The sequence below is a fragment of the Lepisosteus oculatus genome, chromosome 13, assembly GCF_040954835.1.
Source record: "Lepisosteus oculatus isolate fLepOcu1 chromosome 13, fLepOcu1.hap2, whole genome shotgun sequence".
Lineage (NCBI taxonomy): Eukaryota > Metazoa > Chordata > Actinopteri > Semionotiformes > Lepisosteidae > Lepisosteus > Lepisosteus oculatus.
The window spans coordinates 26,323,902-26,345,103 of record NC_090708.1 but is presented as its reverse complement, the minus strand read 5'-3'; the positions used below and the strand labels follow the sequence as shown (position 1 = coordinate 26,345,103).

Genomic DNA, 21,202 nt, shown 5'->3' with positions numbered 1-21,202 from the left:
GGGTGTGTCTGTGGGAGGGACGGGAATGATTCACTGTCAATCCCGTGACAGTCTCCTGCAATGCGATCTGGGTAATGTAGTTCTAGGTTCAAGCTGTGATGTAATCGCTTCTCAGTCACCGAGTGGTGAAAGTGCCGCCGTTAGAGACGGCGGTCTCCATCCGCGGTCCCGGAGAAACCGAGTCCATTTAGTCTCACACCCTTCGTAACCTGTAGGCATTGGTCAGTTAAGCAAGTCAGGAAAATGCTCATCCATTAGAGATGAAGACCAGAGTCTCCTAAATTTTTGTTCCAATTAATCTCTCAATTGCCCTGTGTGGCCTGGCATCATGTCAAGGGTGTACCCTGTGCCTAATGTCTGTTGCATGCCGGGTAAGGCTCCAGCATCTTCGGCCATCACAGGGCAATTAAGAGATTAAGACTCTGGACTTCATCTCTAATGGATCTCTGAAGTGATTAGAACATGGGTAAATGTTCTTAGGTTCTCATGTACATGTTTAGAGCTTCTCAGTTACTGTCAATGTTTTACCTTTACCTCATCCTCCAACGTACAGCTGGCAGCACACTGAATTTCAGCAGGTGTGAGCCTGCTCAGCTCCTGGATGGGAGACCTCCTGGGAAATATGGATGGGAAGGCTGCTGCTAGAAGAGATGTTAGTGTAGCCAGCAGGGGGCGCTCAGCTTGCAGTCTGTGTAGGACACTGACTGGGACACTATACTATAAAAAGGTGCTGTCCTTCAGTTGAAATGTAAAACCGAGGTCCTGACTCTCTGTGGTCAAAATCCCAGGATGTTTCTCAAAAAGAGTAGGGCTGTTACCCCAGCGTCCTGGCCAAATTTCCAGTTGGCCTTTACCAATCATGGCCCCCCAATAATAAACATGTGGTGAGTGTACTGGTGCACTATGGCTGCCGTCACATCATCCAGGTGGTGGTAGTGGAGGGGAGTCCCTATTACCTGTAAAGCGCTTTGAGTGGAGTGTCCAGAAAAGCACTATATAAGAGTAAATTATTATTATTAACTACAAATGATGTTGGGCACCACAGCAAAAGGAGGCTTTTCAATAGTTGAAAAGCTATTCAAATATGTTTTGATTTCCTTCTGTGCTCCATAAACACAGAATAAAACATTAGTACTATTTTCTGCAGTCTAGAGAGACTCACATTAACAACAAATAGCACAAGGACAGTAATTTATTGTTTTAAGGTCAATAGCAGCCCAAAAGCGTAACATAGATACTAACGAAAATAGTGTTTTTCTATAGATGTGATAGCCCACAAGACAGACAACATCTATTATTAATACAGTTTTCACAACCTGTCACGGAAAATAAGCATGAGACAGGTCTGTATATGCTGGGTCACATTCTGAGGTATGAAACCACAGAAATGTCACATATCAGTGGTATGACATCCTGTTTCTTGGCTCTAGTTACTTAGGCAATTATTTAGTTACATAAAGCATGGAAATGCAGTTTTAAGAAGACCTGATCTGCTAAACAGACTTTTAATCACATTTTTCCTCTTTTTTTTATATAACAGTCTAATATGTGTTGCAGTGTTAGATTAGAACTGAACTACTGTTCATTATACAGTCATAATGTCAGCTAATATATATAGGAACAAGTAATAGGTTTATTCCATGCTGAAAAAAAGAAGAAAGAGAACACAACGTTTCGGCCGTGGAGCCTTCTTCAGGTGTCACACATGGAATAAACCTATTACTTGTTCCTTTGCAGCCCACGCATGCTGACGCAGCTACCCACCTGAGCTAATATATATATATGTATAAGTATATTTTAATAGATGTTTTCACAATTAGAGAAGTAAAACAAACAGCAGAAAGCCTACTATCGGGATATAACGCCCTTAAAATCTTTTCTCATCCTGCCCTTTCGGTAGATGGGTTATTAACATATTGATTCAAAAATCTTAGAATTTGTAATGTAGGACCCTCTAGTGTTTTAGATCTACAGTATATGCAATATGAAGAATTGCCTATATTTCACTGTCAAATGAACCTCCTCTTTACTCTGACTAGTGTCCTTATTTCAGTTTTATCCTGACTATTACATTTGCATGGTCAGTACTTTTTTAAAAAAAAAAGCAATTACACATAGAAGAAAATCCATCTTAAAAGAACACAATTGAAATATGCAACGTAATTACCAAAGCGAACAAAACCTTGAACAGGGCTGCATATGTTATGAAATAGAAAGCATAAGAGTCTCTTCAATTACTCATTTATTTAATGAAACTAAAACCTGAATTTAACGAACACGAGATATAGGATAGGACTAATTTACATTCAGGAACAAAACAAGTAGACTGGTATTTATGAAATATTTGATTATTTCCAAATGTTATAATACATTCTAAAATGTTTGTGTAGTATTAAATAGTTTAATAAAACTTTGGAGTAATCTAAGAGATTTATCCAATTTCATTTATAAGTACTTGCAAATAATTTAAGTATTAAATTATTATATTGATGGTGCACAAAATGTATTTTCTTTAGTTTCATGCCACAGTGTTATTTACAAATTTTCTTTCATTTTTTTCTCAAACCACACAAAACAAATAGTGATGTTTTGAACAGCACAGTACATGAACAGTATTAATATATTAAATGATAGTTTCATAACAGAGAGAACTGATTTCACAGATGTCTTATTTGGCCTTTTGTGTGTATAAATTATATACACATAAGCAAGTTAGAACTAGTCAAAATTGTCTATGCCACACTGAAGTAGTCAAAATAGCTATCCATGGCTGCTAATATTGACTTTAAATGCACAAAAAGCAAAATTAGAAATCTCTTTAGACGATTCTCACACATCACTGTGAAATGGCCAAAGCTGATTAATATCTGTTGCCATTATATATTATATAGAGTAATGTAAAACTGCAACCAGTAAAGTATTTATTCCCAAAAAGATAATGTATTTCTAAAAGTTTAAAACTTACCTACAGTATATTTTGGATGTTTATATCCAAAACACTGGTAAAATTTGCGAAGCAACACTTAAAGCTCACGGGTTTGACAAAAATCTAGATGAGTTTGTTAAAAACCTCAGCTGGGAACATGGCTTTTTGATAACACATGATTGATTGGTGTATGAGACTGTTCTGTGATTTACTGTCGTACATCAGTGGGCAAATAATTGGGTCTCTGCTACAATGCAAAATGTGTAAACTAAGACACCGCTAGAGCAAAAAAGAATTTAAATTAACTGGAGTTTATTAGGAACTGGAAAAAGTACAGTAGCATAAAGTTCGCAATGAACCACAGATCCAGTACCTTCTATCCAGTTAAAAAGTTGTCTCTTTGTAAGTGGAAGGAAATCAGAGCAAGCATGCAAACTCCATCCAGACAAAGACTGAACCTGACCAGGTGAATTCCTTGGCTCACAGGCTTGGTTGCTCCTCAGGCCTCCATGCGGCTCCTGTGAGGCTGAGAATGGCTGATGTCAGAGTAAATAACATCCATGTCCTTCACTCTCTTCTTCCGGTTATTCTGTTTCTTCTGGGAAGGTTTGGCAGAGAGCTCCAGGGCAGCATACTGGACATCATCCATGCTGGCTCCCTAAGATATTCCAGCAACATATTACTGCAGCACAGGGCACTGCTGTCAGCAACACAGCACTGCAGCACACTCCTTTCTTTGAAAACTTTAATTGTTCCATTATTGCAGTATGAAGCTTTAAAAAAATTAAATGAATCTGATTACAATGAGTCATTATGACCAAGACAGTACAGTACCAATGACCAGTACCAAGACTATACAGTACGTGCAGCGACTAACTTTAACTATTCACCAACAGAAAACACCTAGAATGCACAAAAATGAACAAATATACTTAATACTATGAATCTGCATTGTCACAGCTAGGTAGGTTGTCACACTTACCTTCTCTTCACATTCAGTCTTAGTTTGGTGGGGAAAATTATCTATAAATAATTATAAAGGAGAATCAGCTTCTTAAATATTTTCGGAATATTCATTTAAAACTACAAATTAGTGCAGAACTGCGGTGCAGAAACAACATTTGTATTTGTGACAAAATTGTGAAAAGCAACCAGATATACAGGTAGGTGTTTTTTTTAGCCCAACCTATCACCTGTTACCTCAAAAAGCTTTAAAATTGTTATACAGTATATGCCCACATGTGAATTAACGTGGTTGTTGTTTCACATGATCGGTTCTCTCAGAGTAGCATTTTGCAAGAATACGACCTGCAAATATGAAACACATTAAACATTGTATGCAGCTTTGTAGTAGAGCTTTCTGTGACTAAGATTCATGTACATGTTACTATTATGGTATGGTATGAAACAAAAGCCACAGTTTAATACGGTTTCAGAAAAGTGTGATGAGACAGCAAAATATGTAAACTTCACTGAAATTCCTTCCATTGTGAATTATCAGTTCATCAATCATTTTAAAATTCTGTTAAAACAGAAAATGCTACAGCCTATGTAATACAGTTCAGTATAAGATGTATATAATGTAAATAATGAAATATCACCTTTTCTTTTCTTAACACAGCAAAATACACCAACTCCACTGCACACTGCTGTGATCAGTGATGATCCTATTAGTCCATAGATGCAACTTTCCACAAATAAATCTAGAAAAGACAAATCACCAGGATTAAAGACAGAATGTGTCCCTTATACAATGCTGTAGAGTTTTCTGAGAGTGTATTTTCTTCCTTTAAAAAATGAGTGTAAAAACATGTGCTGAATGGCCTTGCTGTAGTTTTAAAATCATTAATATTTTTATCTTACAACAAAAACGGAAGTTTTATAGCTCTCGCTGGTTTCTTATCTGGGGATTACAGACAGATTAACAGGATGTTCTTTAAATCTACAATAAATAGACATCTTATTTCATTACAGCAACAAAACACATCTAAGTTCAATTTCCCAAAAATACCTAGAAAGAAAACATGGATTTTCACTTCCAACATGAGGTACCATTTTACCTTTTACACTGGTGCAGCTACAGTTATGGTCCTTCTGGGTGATGTTACTCTGACCTGTAAATGTATTTGAAGCCTGAGTTAAGCATTTCTTTGTCAGTATGAAGTTTAATGTCTAGTTGTTTCCCATGAACTGTCTTTGGACCTGTTACTTTCATTTCATTTCATTTCTATTTTGCAGATGCGTTTTAATTTTTTAAAGTAATTTAAGAATCTTTGAAAAATCTCAACAAAAAAAACCTAGAAAATCATACAAAAAAACAAAACAAAAAGCCAACAGCCAGACATTGAGCAAAAAGCAGAAACTTACTTATGCCTTTTTACAATTTTCTAGTTGAAATAAGAATACAGTTAAATCTTTGATTGGATGTAAAAAACAATCAGGTATAAGTATAACATTCAATTTTATTTTCAAAACATTTAAGAAAAGGAATTCCTATGGAATCACTCCAGAGTGCCTGTTCCATAGAAATAAATCCTCTTTGTAACAGATCTCATTGAGCCAGCTTTTAAAACAGGATACAATGACTGATTACTATTCTTTAAGAATAGATGTGTTTCACATAAACTGTGAACAAACTTAAATTGCCAATGAATAAACTGTTACTGTACAAGTATATGACAATAATCAGGCACATTCACCAGCTGCAGTCCTATTTTTGCCAGCACTTTTATAACACAATGATAACACTGCATTCGTCTATATCATTCCAGCTATTCTTTGCAGATTGCAATTAAGAAATTGTACTTTTTTTAAAATAGTATATTAAATATACGATTGCATAATTTACTATTTTAAATTCTGCATACAGTAGATACAATATACAAGCTATTGTAAACGTACTTTTTTTTCCAGTCAGTGGTTTAGTCTCATGTCAGAAGGCACACTTCTAGTTGAACAGCGGTGACTCACTATTATTGATGAGACACAAATTAATTAAATTAATCTAATTCCTGCTGTCATCTTACCAATTAATGTCACCAGAGATCCATTCCCAATCTCCACCTTCCCACACTCCTTGCTGCAGTAGTATGTCGCTGTGTCGTCCTCAGTGACATTAACAATGACCAGGATATGAGATCCTCCTTCACTGGAAGCCTTGAACTTTGTGCGCAGGAATCCATTGTAATAAGATGGAGGCAGAGCGGAGTTCTTTGAGTAAATTAGGATGGCCTGAGGGGACTGACCAGGCTTGTGTCTGTACCAGGTAACTTCAAGGCTGGATAGATCACACCGCACTGTCTCATTGTGTCCAGCACACACCTGCACAACTGGAAGACACAAATGTCTAACAACAGAAAATTCTTCCACGTACTATTAATAATTACAAAAAGAGCCATAATTGAACTTACAATTAAAGCAGTTTGCACAAAGCAAGACGATCCTGATCATGGTGAATTAGTCTGCAACTGCACAGAGTCTTTAAGCGTGATCTACTGATACCACTGTGTTTCCAGCTTCAGGAAATGGACCGTATTTATTTGACACACTAACCACGCGGGCCCCCTTCCAGTACCTTACGGGTCATCAAACAGCACATCGGAAGTTAACTAAGCAGATGACAATTAAGCATAGCATTATAAAAGTAATCATCTCAAAGTGTGCTTGAATTGACCTTGGAATTCAGGATCATTAGTGCAAATGTGTTTTTTGTTAATATAATTACAAGTCAAGGAGCAGTGTGCAAAGTGTTATTGAAATGTTGCACTTGTAGCAGTGTAGAGTTACATTCACAGACAAAACCAAGGCCCATGTTTAATCAGAACTTTCACAAATCCAGTAACTACAAAAAACAATAACTTGTTGGGGGCTTTTTTTATGACAGAGGCTTCATCCTTCTACCAAGCAGCAGAAAATTCCCATCAAGAACTGAAATTGATCTTCTGATTAGTTGATTGGTTGATGTGTTCACTTAACCCAGGCCTAACTTTGGACCTCAAATGATTCCGCTTGACCTTACAATTTAAATACAAATAAAATGTACCAAGCTACAGTATGTACAAAATATTAAATTGAAGTGTTCAATCATTCAAATGAAGTATGTAAAAATAATTGCAAAATTAATAACTGGATTGAAAAGTGTTTTGGAAACTCTTAGATGTCCTGTTTTTGCACAGGTCTTGTCCGTCATTTCAGGATCTCTCTTCAGAGCCAGAAAAAGGCCACAAGGCGGGATACACCGTGGACGGGACACCAGTCCATCACAGGCCACATCACATTGCTGCCTTGCAGCACTGGGGCTGTGGGTTCAATTCCTGGGGTGTGCCCCGAGCACTAAGCACAAATTCATCAGGTCTCCGTTCGTTGCAATTGAACTCCGAGCTGGAGATGGTCTCTAGATAGCACTGTAACGAATACAGCCCACAAACAGGTTGTACGAGCTGGCCGCAGCGTGGTGACGGCACCTCCCTCCACTCACCTTCTGCATAATGGGGAGGTTGGCCGCCTGCGCTAAGGAAGGTCTTCTTTAGCTCTGATCCTCTTTGGATACCGTGGGTCGGGGGGGGTCTCGGCCTGGTGAGGGCAGCTGTCTGGGAGAGGAGGAACCTAGTGATGTCCAACGGCCTGAAGCCAGACTTGTCAGGCTGTACGTCGCCAGGGTGAAGGACTGCTTCTCTCTCAGCCTGGTTTACTGCAGGGCTGAGAGGGGGATGGCTGACTTCTGCAGGATCTTCCTAAAAAATAACATCTTCGTGGACCTGAGGGAGGAAGGCCTGCAGGGTGAGGGTTGGTTCAATGGTTGCTTTCAGAATGGATGACTAGATGTTGAATATAGAATGTATTTTATGCATATGTTTATGGGTTGTTATATGTATTTTGTTTTGTTGTCTCTCTTTCCTTAGTTTGCTTTGTTTTTTGTTCTACTGTATGTTTTGTATATGGATGTTGTTTAACGATGTGTTGTATATCTTTTTCTTGCTTTTAACCATGTAAATATTTTATTGCCTTTTTTATAAATAAAAGAGAAAAAAATATCCCTGTTGAGGGACGCTGGAGATCCGGGTTCGATTCCCCATGTGGTGAGAAACGAAATGGGGCGGGAGTGGCAACGGCAGAAACCCCAGTAACCCGAATTTGCTACAGTGCCGTATCAGTTAGTCTGCAGTCTGCTGCGCAGCTGCGAACTAAAACCGAAAGTGTGATGCAATTACTGTAACCCCTCATGTCCAGCCTCCAACATCAGTGTTACCTTCTACCTGTTCGGTCTTGTCCTATTTTGTCTATGGGTCATAGTTAAACAATTCATCTGTTGATTACTATTCTTCCCCCCCTCCGAGGTTTCCAGTCCGGCGATCTATGTCTGCCATATACTGTAACATTAAACGTTCAAAAGAGCACCACGGGTTACGCCCGACTGACAAAATTGGTGGAAAACGATCACCCCCCATGCCGAAAGAGTTTTTTTTAATAAACGCTATGAGCTGATTAAGATCATTTCATTCTTCACAATAATAAGGAATACGTTTCGTTTTTGACAAATTGCGACTGGTTCTTTTAATTCCTGTAACTCATCCAATGAGAAGATGCAGGGAAAGCACCCGTTTCATTTTCGGTTTACGTGAAGGGCAGAATGCAATCTTTATAAGCTTAAATCAAAATGAGGTGAGTAAAACGCACTTGTATCTGATAAATAGTCCGTTTCTTTTACAGATGTCTTATGTTACTTGACTGTGTGTTACACGTCTTACGTTACACGACTAAGAATCCTTCGCACAGCAGAAATTATGATCGAGAATTAAGCACAAGAACAGCCTTAGCCAGAAATTATACGAAGGTGATTCAGTTTTATCTGAAGCATTCCGTATAAAACGATTAAATGCTATTGACCAAAGTGCTGTGCATGACTATGGGACTGTGTAATGATAAAAATAAAATCTTGCACTTATTCAGCGCCTGCGATCCAGTTACTACAGAAGAGTTACTACAACACAAGTATTGTCATATGATGTACCTTATGGCGTCAGAAAGAGGAACTGAAAAGCTGAAACACCATGTTACTCCATGCAGTAACCATGCAGTTAATGCTTGGGCCTCGAGGACGACGTACCGTAGATTAACACCACAAACATATATTTTTACCCCTTTTCCAAACGTTAACAGACCTATAAGTAGGCTACCTGCCTTAGATTTGGCTACTCGCTTCGTTTGACAATTTAAATGATCAGATCTCTTGTAGCAAAACAATTTACAATTTTACATTTAGACATGAGAACAAATAAACGTATTGTAACGAATTCGGGTTTCGGTACGGAATGGAGCAGACATGGGACTCGGTGAATAGGGTTGAACACATTTATTAACTTGAACGTGAACCGGGAAAGGTACACACACACAAGGACAGGGGTTCCAGCGGTGCACCTTCACCAACACACACGAAGGGAAGAGGCAGTCTCCCAGCCTCCTCCCTACTAGTCCCGCCCCTGCGCTGTTCTCAGCCCGCCATGCGTGCACATGTCTAAATACGTGGCGCTACAGTATTTTAGGAATGATGTCTATTACCTTAAATAAAAAACAAATTACCTTGATACCTGTGTGTCAGTAAAATATTTTAGCCTACTTTGTAGAATTAAATTATCTGAAAAAAAAGGTGCACTTAAATATTAAAGCCGTTTTAGTGATTAAAGAATTGATTCCTAAACAAATATATCCATCCATTATCAGATGATTCCTGACAAGGAATGGAGCAACGTGGGAGTCTGAAAGCACAGTGTACAAAGTGAGACACTAGTTCATCACAGAGCGCACATACAGTACTGTAACACATACAGCCTCCATTGGATGTTCGAGGCGGCTTATCAGCGCGGTGACGTCACCACCCTTCTCTGTGAATAGCAGGGACCGCAGCTGCCCGGCTGACGGGAGATTTCCCTTTGGCTCAAGTGGCTGGGTCCCGTTAAATGACGCCGGTGGCCCGGGTTTGAGTCCCCAGCGGTGGGGGTGGGCGACCTAAGGCGGCAGCGGCGAGGGCGCATACCCCGATGAATCTGGGAGCATTACAGTACACACAAAGGATAATTCGGAGATTCCGGTCGACGCAGAGCATTTATTCTAAAGAACACCGGGAACGGTTGTTATCGTAAACCGACTCCAGGTGTTTTAAGTCTCCAGGTGATTCGTTTCTGCGGCAGTTGGAGAAGGGAGACAAGTTGGCGATGACGTCATACACAGCTGGCGGCACAGCAGCAGCCGGCGCAAGCATGTATACGATTCAGACTCCACACAAATTCGAAATTAAACGTGTGACCTAAGTGCAGTGTGGCAGCCGCACAAACCGCTATACCAGCATGCAGCACAGAACACATTCAAGAACTTTTGAGTTGTATACGTCGGGATGCAAGAACCACGGGAAAGTCTGTGTCAATCAATAAGTTTTTTGCAAAATATCTCCCAGAAAACTGAAGACACCAGCGTTCTCTCTTTCCCTCAGCTCTAGAATTCAGACATATCAAGAGTAGAAAAAGTGTAGGAATTACAGGTGAGGTCTGTCAAACAGAAAGGGTGGATTAATCCTATTGTCAGCAGACTATAAAAACACTTTTAAAGCCTATTTTCAATTTGTAAGAGCAATGTTCTTTCTGACTTGTGAATTTATGTGCATAATAATAATAATGAGCATAATAATAAAATATTTAGGCATTCAGAGACCTCTGTCAGAGGTCTAATTGGTTGAGCTGTTAAGAGAAAATAATTTTGAACTTTAAACAAGATGAAGAAGGTAGATGAAGAAGGTAGATGTTATACATATGTGAGAATAGGGCTGGGCGATATGGCCAAAAACATTATCACGATAAAAATTTCCATATCAGTCGATATCGATAATTATCACGATAAATGTCAAATTATTATTTCTTTCAAGTTTAAAGGCAGATTTTTTCTCCTGAGTGAAAGTCGAAGAAACCAGACAGTTAATTGGTAAATTAAACAACTCTTTATTTTAAGAACAAACACTTGCCAAACAGCAGAAACATTAAACAAATCTGAGGTAGAGAGTATTCAAGTCTTTTTTATGTCAAAATATGCATGAGTAAAATTTACAAAATAAATATCTTAATAGAAAAATTAAATACTGCAGTGTGATAAAACATACATAGAAGATGGCTCAGACAGACTGCAAAGTTTAAAGTGCTCTGTTTTATGTCTGATTGTAAAAAGCCAAAATATCTCCAAATCACCAAAGTTGAATGACCTTTTCTGTCGACGATGTCATCATCCTTCGAGCTGGTCGTTGGCAGCACTACATTTGCTTCAGTGTCGCTCATTTCTCCACTCTAACTACAGTCCTGTCAGCCACCACCGTGTGGGTCAAGAATCCCACCGGATAGCAATAGGTAGGACACAGTCAGTCACATCGCTGATTGTGATTTTCATTTTGTGATTGACTGTAAGAATCCCACCGGATAGCAATAGGTAGGACACAGTCAGTAACATCGCTGATTGTGATTTTCATTTTGTGATTGACTGTAACGTTCGCTCCCGCGAAGCATAGTTCAGGACCCTATGCAGACAGTATAATCCAGAAGTAAGTGGAGAAGGACATCAGGGGAGGAGACAAAGAGGATCAGGCGGGGTTGACAGACAGGGGGTCGTGATGATGGTGATCTGGTGCTCGGGGGGCGTTGCGATGTCAAACAAGTTGAGGCTGTCCAAAAGGGGCAATCCGGGGCGCAGTCCAGAGTAAAAAACCAGGGGATCTATCCAAGACAAGACAAACACAGTTAAAATCGGTAACGGAATCCGGAACAGGGACAGGGAACCAGGGAGATAAAACAGGATAACGAGGCCAGGCTCTCCGAGCCCCAGAGTCGGACGGTCAGGATGCCATGATGAAGCCTATGCCATTGGGTCTCTCCTGGACTCACTGGTAGGTGGGCTTCCGGGCATCCATATTCCAAGGCTGAGCCAGGAATAGTGGGAGCGCAAGGCTTAAATAGTGTTAGACTAAACAGGGGGCAGGTGCACAAAATCAACCAAAATACGAAATGGTCAGAGCACCCTTTAAGAGGAGGGATGCCGATCGGGACATAGATGTTTGATGATGTCTAGTGCCTCCCCCAGCCTCAGAGAGCCCTGTACTCAGTTCTGTTGATCAAGTACAGAGAGATCCAAAATCTACAGCAAAAGGAAAGGACAGGGCAGTCTGAAGGTAAGGACACTGTCAAGAGAGAATGACCATGCTTTCAGCCAATAAAAAATACCAGGCAGCCAAATCCATCTCTGCATCAATCTAGCAAGGAGCTGTCATTCATTCGAAGAAACACCAAATGGGGGATATTCTCATGAAGAGATAGTTGAGGAGACCAGCCCTCCTGTACAGCCAGATCTAAACTCTTCTACAATATGTGAAGCAGGTATCCAGGTCCACTGTCCACAAAGTTCTGTGGACAAAGCTGAAGTGGATCAACTGATAGTGAGAGACTTTAGAGGCCAACTTCAAATTACTCCAACCAGCAGGTCAAGAGATGTCTTCATCTGCCTGATGTATGAGTAGAGAGCACGGAGCCCAGTGCTTTTGTTTCATTCAGTCTGTCAGAGGTCTGTGAACTTTTTGATTTTTTAAAACTTATTTAGTACATTTAAATAACAAATGGTATTCTGCAATTGTTGACAGAAAGAGGACAAAAGGGAAATCTGTCTCTTTCTTTGCTCTTAACTAAAATCTGATTCTGTTCTGTTTCTTCACAGTGAGAATGCATCTTCATTGGCAGATTGGAGTTTTTCTGGTCTACAAAACTCTCTGCATGTGCGCAGGTTAGTCCTACACTGAGATCACATTGAGAAACTAAAATTCTAGGCTGTTAATAGGATCAAAACGTTTTGAAATAGAACTGATTGAAATTGCAATTGGAATATTCCTCTATGTTGTCGTAAAATAATCCAAACAGGATTTGAATGGTGGGATCTTCCATGGGTTAATTACCACTATTTGCATATATCAGGTCGGAAACACTCTGTAATAAGACATTGTCACAGTGGAGTGAAGAACACCTGGAATTAAATAAGAACAAAAACCTAGTGCTCTTCTCTGTACAAATTAGACTGAATTGGGTCAATGAAAAAGACTAGAGTTCTTCACTCATCTCTGTGGAGCTGCCATTAATGCAGAACTAAATTTATTAAAAGGGGTGTACAAATTGTCACTGCTTTACAAAATCTGTACAGCAAAAAGCTCTATAGCTCCATATCTGCTGAGACTGGGGCCACACAAAGTACCACAGGCCCAGTCAACTTTCCTCATTAGCCAGTCGATCGAGATGATTTTCTCTGTTGAATGGTCAATTTAAGTGAATTAGTCATTACATTAAACTTTCTCATACAAAAAATGTAGTCTGTTACATTAGTTGTAAATCATTAGTTTTAGTGTGAAGTGTATTAGTTCAAAACATTAAGCTACAGACAATTGAACTAGGAAAAGAAATTTGCAATTGAACAAAACTAAGATAAAGAAAACTTGGTCTTCTTAAAGTCTTGGCAAATAAAAAAACATGGTAAAAATTAGAACGCTCAATTTAAGTCAATAATGGAGGGTGAGAAATTGGTGTTACTGTATAGTTTCATTCAAATTCCTGAAGCAGTCATTTTTTTTGTCACTGCTCATGTGTGTTTACTCCTAAACTGTTTGTTATCCCTGAACAGGTAAGGACTGTATTGCAATCATGGGAGAATCCACTGTGCTTCCCTGTGTCTATAGAAAAGGAAGTGAACTGGACCTAGGCAGTATTGCCATTGAGTGGAGATCAGACAGTGTCATAGTGCACAGCTTTGTCTATGGAAAAGATGCTCTGGACAAACAAGGCGAAACCTATATCAACAGAACGCAACTCTTCCTAACAGCACTAAAGATGGGCAATTTCTCACTGAGACTCTCTGACATTAGTATGGATGATGCACGGATATATAAGTGTATTTTTCATCAGAATGGACTTGAATCAAGTGTACATTTGGATCAGGTTTGCCTCACACCTGCAGGTGAGAAAACTTCACATTAACATAAAATCTAAAATGTCACGAAAAGTGAAGATATGTGTTGAAAATGTTGCTTTGTTAAGCCAGCTGTGAGAGGGCAATCCATTGCTCTCTGCTCAGAGCTCAGTACATAGCAGTCTGATCAGGTAAGGGTAATTAAAGTTTTTTGTGAGGACTGAGATTACAAATTCATGACAATCGTTCATACAACTTGAAGAAGAGAAAAATATCTCTCAATCTGATTGTTCTTTGTCACCATCAGTATGAACAATAGCACATTTGACTTTATGATAATAATATCCTACTTTGTATAGGCTGTGGCAATCATTCCCTTTTTTACTTTTCACTGATTTTATGTGCTTTTGAGATATACAGCAACATTAACTGGATTGTCTGGCTTGAATACTTTGTGGATAAATGTCTCAACTGAAAGTAAATATTTTGAATATGTGTTTTGAAATCTACCTACTGTATTATTGTACTGACAAATAAAGCATCTTTAGACAGATGGATACAACAACCCAGTTTGCTCCTGAATCCCAGCCATGGTACCATGAGAAATCCTTGATTGATTATTTTCTGAAACTTGAAACTATGGTTCATTCACATTGCACCCAGTTGTGCTTTGGTTTGTTATAATATTGGCTTCCCACCAGCAGAGGGCACCTCAGTCAACAGGAGAAGGCATAAACCATCTGGAATTAGATTACCAATCAGACCACTCGTTTACCACCACACCTCCACTCCCTAGTAATAATAATAATAATAATAATAATAATAATAATAATAATAATAATAATAAACTTTATTTTATATAGTGCCTTTAAAGGTGACTTCTCAATGCGCTTTACAGGATAACAACAACAATAAATAAGAATACACAAGATACACAATTACAATATACAGAGGAGACCGTGGATGGTGGTACAAAGAAAAGCAGAGGGGTGAAGAATGGAACCAGTTAAGTAAAGGTTTTTCTGAAGAAGAGGGTTTTGAGTCTGGATTTGAAGGAGTTTAGAGAAGATGACTCTCTGATATCCTTGGGGAGAGCTTGGGGCATAACAGGAGAAGGCCCTGTCACCCATACAAGGTAGATGGGCTTGGGGGACAGAAAGGAGAGCAAAATTAGAAGAGCGAAGGTTGCTAGGTGGGGAGTAGGGCGATAATAGTTCAGACAGGTACTGAGGTGCCAAGCCATGCAGAGCCTTATAAGTGAGCATGAGGATTTTAAAGTCTACATGGAATTTGACCGGAAGCCAGTGCAAGGACTCAAGGATAGGAGTAATGTGAACACTTGCACTAGACCTGGTCAGGATTCTGGCTGCTGAATTTTGGACATATTGCAGTTTGTTCAGAGTAGATTTAGATACCCCAGTGAGAAGAGCATTACAGTAGTCAATTCAAGAGAACACAAATGTGTTGATCAGCTTTTCAGCCACAGTTAGTGATAGCATAGGGCGTAGTCTAGCGATATTTCTGAGGTGCACATGTGGGTCAAATGTTAAGCCAGAATCGAATATAACCCCAAGGTTTTTCAATTTTGATTAAAGCTCAAGTACAGAACCATCTACAGATAGGGTCACAGGACTGGCTTTACGAAGTTGATGGGGTGTGCCAATAAGCATGACTTCGGTCTTGTCACAGTTAAGATGAAGGAAATTTGAGTCATCCAAATTTTTATGTCAGAGATGCAATTAGATACAATAGAGACAGCCACATCAGTGTCAGGTTTGGTATGGATGTATATCTGAGTATCATCAGCGTAAAAATGAAAGCTGAGGCCATGTGATCAAGTGGAAACATGTAAATGCTGAAGAGCAAGGGGCCCAGTATTGAGCCCTGAGGAACACCAGACTTAACAAGACCAATTTCAGACCTGTACCCATTGAGAGAGACAAAGTGACAGTGATCAGTGAGGTAAGGTTTGAACCATTTGAGAGCAGTGTCAGAAACGAGAAAGTAAGATGTTATGGTCAACAGTGTCAAAACCAGCACTGAGATCAAGAAGGATGAGTATTGAAAGAGGACCAGAATCAGAAGCTATAAGAAGATCGTTAGTGACTTTGACCAGGGCAGTTTCTGTGAAGTTGATGGAATCCAGATTGGAGGGGTTTGAAAAGGTTGTTTGTCATAAGGTGGTTATGTAACTGAATTGTGACAGCACTTTCTAGAATTTTAGCAAGAAAGGGTAAGTTGGAGATGGGGCGAAGATGAGGCTTTTTTGGCACAGGGATAATGGCAGCAGTTTTGAGGACCGTTGGTAAAATGCCAGTGCCCATGGATTCATGTATAATATTGAGAACAATGGGACAGAAACAGGACTGAAATAAAGTGGTGGGAATGGCATCTAAAATAGATCTGGTGGGTTTCATGTGTGAAACTAGTTTATTGAGGGATGCTGAGTCAAGAAGAGAGAAGTTGGAGAGAAGGGAACCAGAGAAGTTGGATGAGGAGGGAGGAAGTATGGAAATTATGTGTAGTGGAGAGAACGTGATGCCGTATCTTGTCAACCTTATAACTAAAGAAAATAATGTGTTGCAAAGTTGTGATGAGGCTGGTAATGTTGCGGGGCAGAGTGGCTTGAGCAGTCTGTTGATTGTGGAGAAAAGATGTCTGGGATTGTTTTGGTGATTTTTAATGATGTGAGAGAAGTAGGTGGATCTAGCAGACTCTATAGTAACCTTATATTCAGATAAGTAATCTCTCCAAGCCTGATAATGTACATTTAGGCCAGAAAGACGCCACCTACGCTCAAGTTTGCGAGAGGCTGCCTTCATGGATCGCAGATGGTCATTGTACCAGGGGGCAGGGTACAGTATACTTTTGTATACTTTATACTTTATTATATATACTTTAGTATACAGTAGTTACCTTGCTCAGTATTGGGTACTACCTGGTGAACAACACTTCCTGCTTTGCGCTAGTATATTTCTGTGCGTCTGTCTCTCTCTCTCTCCCTCTCCTGGACAAAGGCTTCCCTTCTGACTACTATTTCTGGATTTCATCTCCGCCTCTCAGTTTTCTTTTAAAGTCCTGGTGGCCATTCTGCTGAATCATATCTACATTCATATCTGGATCCCTGTGCCTCAAGAGAATCAAAACAGAATTTATTCCTGGGAGTTCTCCTTCAGTCAAGCCTGAGTGCTGGGGGTTCTTGAATAGTAGGTGAATTTGAATAAACAGCAGCTCATGGCTGATCTCGTCTTTGGTAGAAATCTCTCTTATCTCAGATATGCCTTTTGTGTTTGTTCTGGGGAGAAGAGAGCTGTGAGACCTGATCTTCTGTGTGCCCTGAGGTGCAATTTTCTTGCTAAGGCTAGGAACAGGCTCTCTTCCTGTCTGGATTCCATTCAGCACTTCTTTATTCCTGCTTCCCTGCCACAGAGTCAATAACACAAAAATTAGAACAAGGTGGTACTGTACTTGCCTTCTCCCATTTGTCATCCTGGAGCCTTCACACCATGGTGCAGTACATGTCATGAGTGAGTACATGTCACTAGATTGAAAAGGTGGATTTGGTTGGCTGGTACTACTGGCTGGCTAAAAGCATGGTCGCTCTTTGCTGATAGCTTCTTCAGAGTGCCCTTTACTTTCTTGTTGCTGTAAATTATGTATTTCTCCATACTTGATCGGCAGGACTGGAGACAGTAGACATCATCAAAAGTCAATCACAACAAGAAATTCACAATCAGCAATGTTGCTGACTGTGTCTTACCTATTGCTATCTGGTGGGATTCTTGGGGTTCTTGGGGTTCTGCTTTTGGGGGTTACCATCTTAGAAAGAAAAATAGGTGGAGGATGGATCACGAATAGGGGCATTGGCATTAGAGAAAATTTTATTTCTTAAAAAATTAAAAGCACAAAATTATAAGTAAGAAATAAAATTACACATTCTAACATATGCATAGCATTTCCCTTCATCATCTTATTTAAAGTGTTGGTTTTCTCTTAACAGCTCATTACACAGAGCCAGTGGTGCAGAGAGATGGGGTCACAGAAGGAGGTGAAGCCCAGTTCAACTGCTCCTCTGGACAGGGTTTCCCTAAGCCCACAGTCCACTGGCTCATTAACGGAGAATGCCCCCCTGTGGACACAGTGAGATCAACTGTCACACAGGAGCCTGACACTAAACTGTTCTCTGTCAGAAGCCTCCTCACTGTCAACGTCACTCAGGAGATCATTGTGTCCTGTACCATAGAAAACCACAGGCTCAAAGAGAACAAGACTTCTGCAGTCATTTACTGTAAGTTTTGTATTATTGTAAAGTAACTGTATTTAAGATTATATACCTACATAGCTCAACTTGTGAGACTTTCTGCTCAGAGAACAGCCTGTTGATCAATAATTCACTAGTTACCCCAGCTTCCTTATTTCACTAGTCTAGGTTACTTTAGGATAATTAGCTATCTGTTCAAATTCAAAATCCTATTATTCTGTGGATGGGAAATTCAGACTTTTGTTTTATGGGACCTTCACACAAAATATTCTCCAAAATCTGATATTTTGAAGATCCAGGATGGTAATAATAATAATAAGAAGAATAATAAGAATAATAATAAGAAGAACTCCTTACACTTATATAGCACTTTTGTGGACTCAAAGCGCTTTACAAGTAATGGGGACTCACCTGGATGATGTGAAGGCAGCCAAAATGCACCAGAATGCTCACCACACACCAGCTATCAGTGGAGAGGAGAACAGAGTGATGAAGTCAATTTATATAGGAGGATTATTAGGAGGCCAAGATTGGTAAAGGCCAATGGGAAATTTGGCCAGGACCTGGGGTAACATACCTACTCTTTTTGAGAAACACCCTGGGATTTTTAAATGACCACAGAGAGTCACGACCTTGGTTTTACATCTCATCTGAAGGACAGTGCCTTTTTATAGTATAGTGTACCCATCACTATACGGGGACATTCGGACCCATCCAGGCTTTGGGGTGAGCGCCCCCTACTGGTCTCACTAATACCTCTTCTGGCAGCAATCTTAGTACTTCTGAGGGGGTCTCCCATCCTATTTATCAGGCTCATGCCTGTTGAGCTTCAGTGGTCTACAAGCTGTGAGTTGCAGGGTGATATGGCTGCTGGCAAAAAATATTTCCTCTCTCATTTTTTTTAAAGATGTTCAACACAAACACAAAAGTCTCAAAGTAAACAGACTTCTTAACAATTCTGACTTAACAAGTCTGACTGTCAAGTCATCCTAATTGTATTCAATTTTAAAAGGGTAGGCAAAAACATACGTACATCACTTATTTCAGCAGTTTCACATTAAGAAAGCTGTCATTTCTACTTGTTACAGAAATGGCGAAAGCAATATGCATGTAACACAGGAATGGTAACTGACACGGTGTTGTACATCATGTATACAAAAGACAGGACACATGCTCCTTTCGATGTTGTTATCCAAAAAGAGGAGTTTGACAATATTCTTCTGTTGTTAAAGTCAATGCTACTTTGCACAGGACAATATTATTTTGTATGTAATGCAAGATTAATACAGTAGGCAATATTGTGCAATAATATCTCTTCTAAACACAATCATTTTCTGTTAAAATGCAGTACTATTTTGCATTTTTCTCCTTGTTGCTCATAAACGTCCGTACTTGTATCCAATCTGCCAACTAATAAAGATAAAAATAATTGAATTTATTATTATATTTATGTTCAGAGTCAAATACACACTTTGGTGTACTTTCTTCAACTCATGTGATTTTGACTCGGATATTTCAATTTCATTTCAGACAGCATTCAGAAAGATACAAACGCTGGAACCAACACTGCACAGGTGGTCGGAGGAGTAGTTGGAGGTTTTCTGTTAGCTGTTCTGATAGGTGTAGCTATGTGGAAGAGGAGGGAGTTATTCAGACGATGTGGTATAGCCCAGTGAAGGTAAGTGAAGTGACCTAATGAAATATTTGTGTCTAAGCTTCCCTGTTTGTTAATATGTGTGTGATGTGTGTCTCAGTGTCTGTGCTGACTGCACATTGTGGGTGTGTTTCAATGGGATCCTGATGAGATTGATGAATGTCCTGAAAAATCTCTGAGCACCTGAGAACTGAAGCGCTCGTGCCTCCTGAGCACAGGTAACACAGCCCTGTGGTGAAATTAAATGATCTCACTCCGCACTCCACATGTTGTCAGAATCTCATTGCCCTGTTCGCTGTCCTGTGATGCTTGCCAGTCACATGGGAGCAGAGGCCTGGTGTTTCTGGCAGTGGAGCAGCACAGTGTCAGCTCAGTCCCTAAGTGTCAGTACGCTGTCACAGTGCAGGTCCCCAGGCTTCAGAAAGAGCCAGGTAGATCACAGCCTGAAACTCCACTGCAGGAGAGCCTTGGGGCTGGAGGATTAAAGCGATCAATTTCCTTAAATAAAGAAAGGCTGTGATCTTAGGTTTCACCTCCCATACGTTTGTTTCCAACACACAGCTGTGTGCCTTGCCCATCATACTGGTTCATATCTTTCCGGCGTTCAGCTGTTGTTGAGACAGACAGGAGCCCTGGTCCCTTTGCTTTGATGTTAGGCACAAGAACCCAAACCCTGCCTGCAGAACAGTGACAGGGACTGTGCTGATCACACCTCAGTTATTTAATTAATCTCCCAGCTCCAGGCTAACAGAGATCTATGTGTCAGTGTGCTCTGGGTGAGTAATTATTTTAGAGAAAGCTGATTTTCCCTCTGTTTTCTCTACAGAAGAACTAAGAAGGTCAGGAACACCTAAGAACACCTAAGAAGAGGTCCAGGCTGAAGAAATAAAATGGGTTAAACACACTAATTCTGTTTTTCAGAGACAGTACTAACGTTACTTTTTACAACTGATGAAAAGTACAGAAATTTGGAAAAGGTCTTATTAGAATTTTCAGGTACATAACAAAGCAAACATGCATTGTAGATGAACAAGTAATAGGTTTATTCCATGCTGAAAAAAGAAGAAAGAAAACACAACGTTTCGGCCGTGAAGCCTTCTTCGGGTGTGGGACTCACACCTCTTTCACGTTTTGAAACTTCATTGATTTTTACTTTTTTTCTTGTTGACTTGAACTGTTGACAATTGTTTACCCACACAGTTCTAGGATTGTGGAACAAGCTGCCCAGCCATGTGGTTGATGCTGATGAGATCCGTAGTAGTTAGCTAACTACTAACAACGAAACAGGCCAGATGACCTCTCGTTTGTAATCTTTCTTCTGTTCTTTTGTCAATTACTATAGCTTTTAGGCTGAATCAAATAAATTTTGGATTTATGTATTCAA

The 21,202-nt window shown here is 39.8% G+C and overlaps 1 protein-coding gene and 1 long non-coding RNA gene across 2 annotated transcripts; one reads left to right on the top strand and one right to left on the bottom strand.

The window, feature by feature from the left end:
• Nucleotides 1-3,232: 3,232 nt before the first annotated feature.
• LOC138242253 (uncharacterized) lies at nucleotides 3,233-8,001 on the bottom strand. Its single transcript, XM_069197740.1, has 7 exons — nucleotides 7,975-8,001; nucleotides 7,404-7,659; nucleotides 5,953-6,255; nucleotides 4,987-5,040; nucleotides 4,528-4,629; nucleotides 3,909-3,949; nucleotides 3,233-3,584 (listed from the first exon to the last, which is right to left on the bottom strand). Exons 1-7 carry the CDS (start codon nucleotides 7,999-8,001, stop codon nucleotides 3,426-3,428), a joined length of 942 nt encoding a protein of 313 aa, XP_069053841.1. The 3' UTR covers nucleotides 3,233-3,425.
• A 198-nt stretch (nucleotides 8,002-8,199) lies between these two features.
• LOC107079183 (uncharacterized) lies at nucleotides 8,200-21,202 on the top strand. Its single transcript, XR_011191435.1, has 6 exons — nucleotides 8,200-8,587; nucleotides 12,668-12,733; nucleotides 13,619-13,951; nucleotides 17,904-18,191; nucleotides 19,695-19,842; nucleotides 20,645-21,202. It is a non-coding gene; the product is annotated as an uncharacterized lncRNA (long non-coding RNA).

Bases quoted from the DNA above. Each gene is read 5' to 3' on its own strand.
- LOC138242253 (XM_069197740.1), bottom strand. From the start codon at position 8,001: ATGGGGAATCGAACCCGGATCTCCAGC. The intron at 7,660-7,974 runs GTCCCTCAACAG...GTTATTTTTTAG, and splicing joins ATCGAACCCGGATCTCCAGC to GAAGATCCTGCAGAAGTCAG. The intron at 5,041-5,952 runs GTAAGATGACAG...ATACATTTACAG, and splicing joins ATCTCTGGTGACATTAATTG to GTCAGAGTAACATCACCCAG.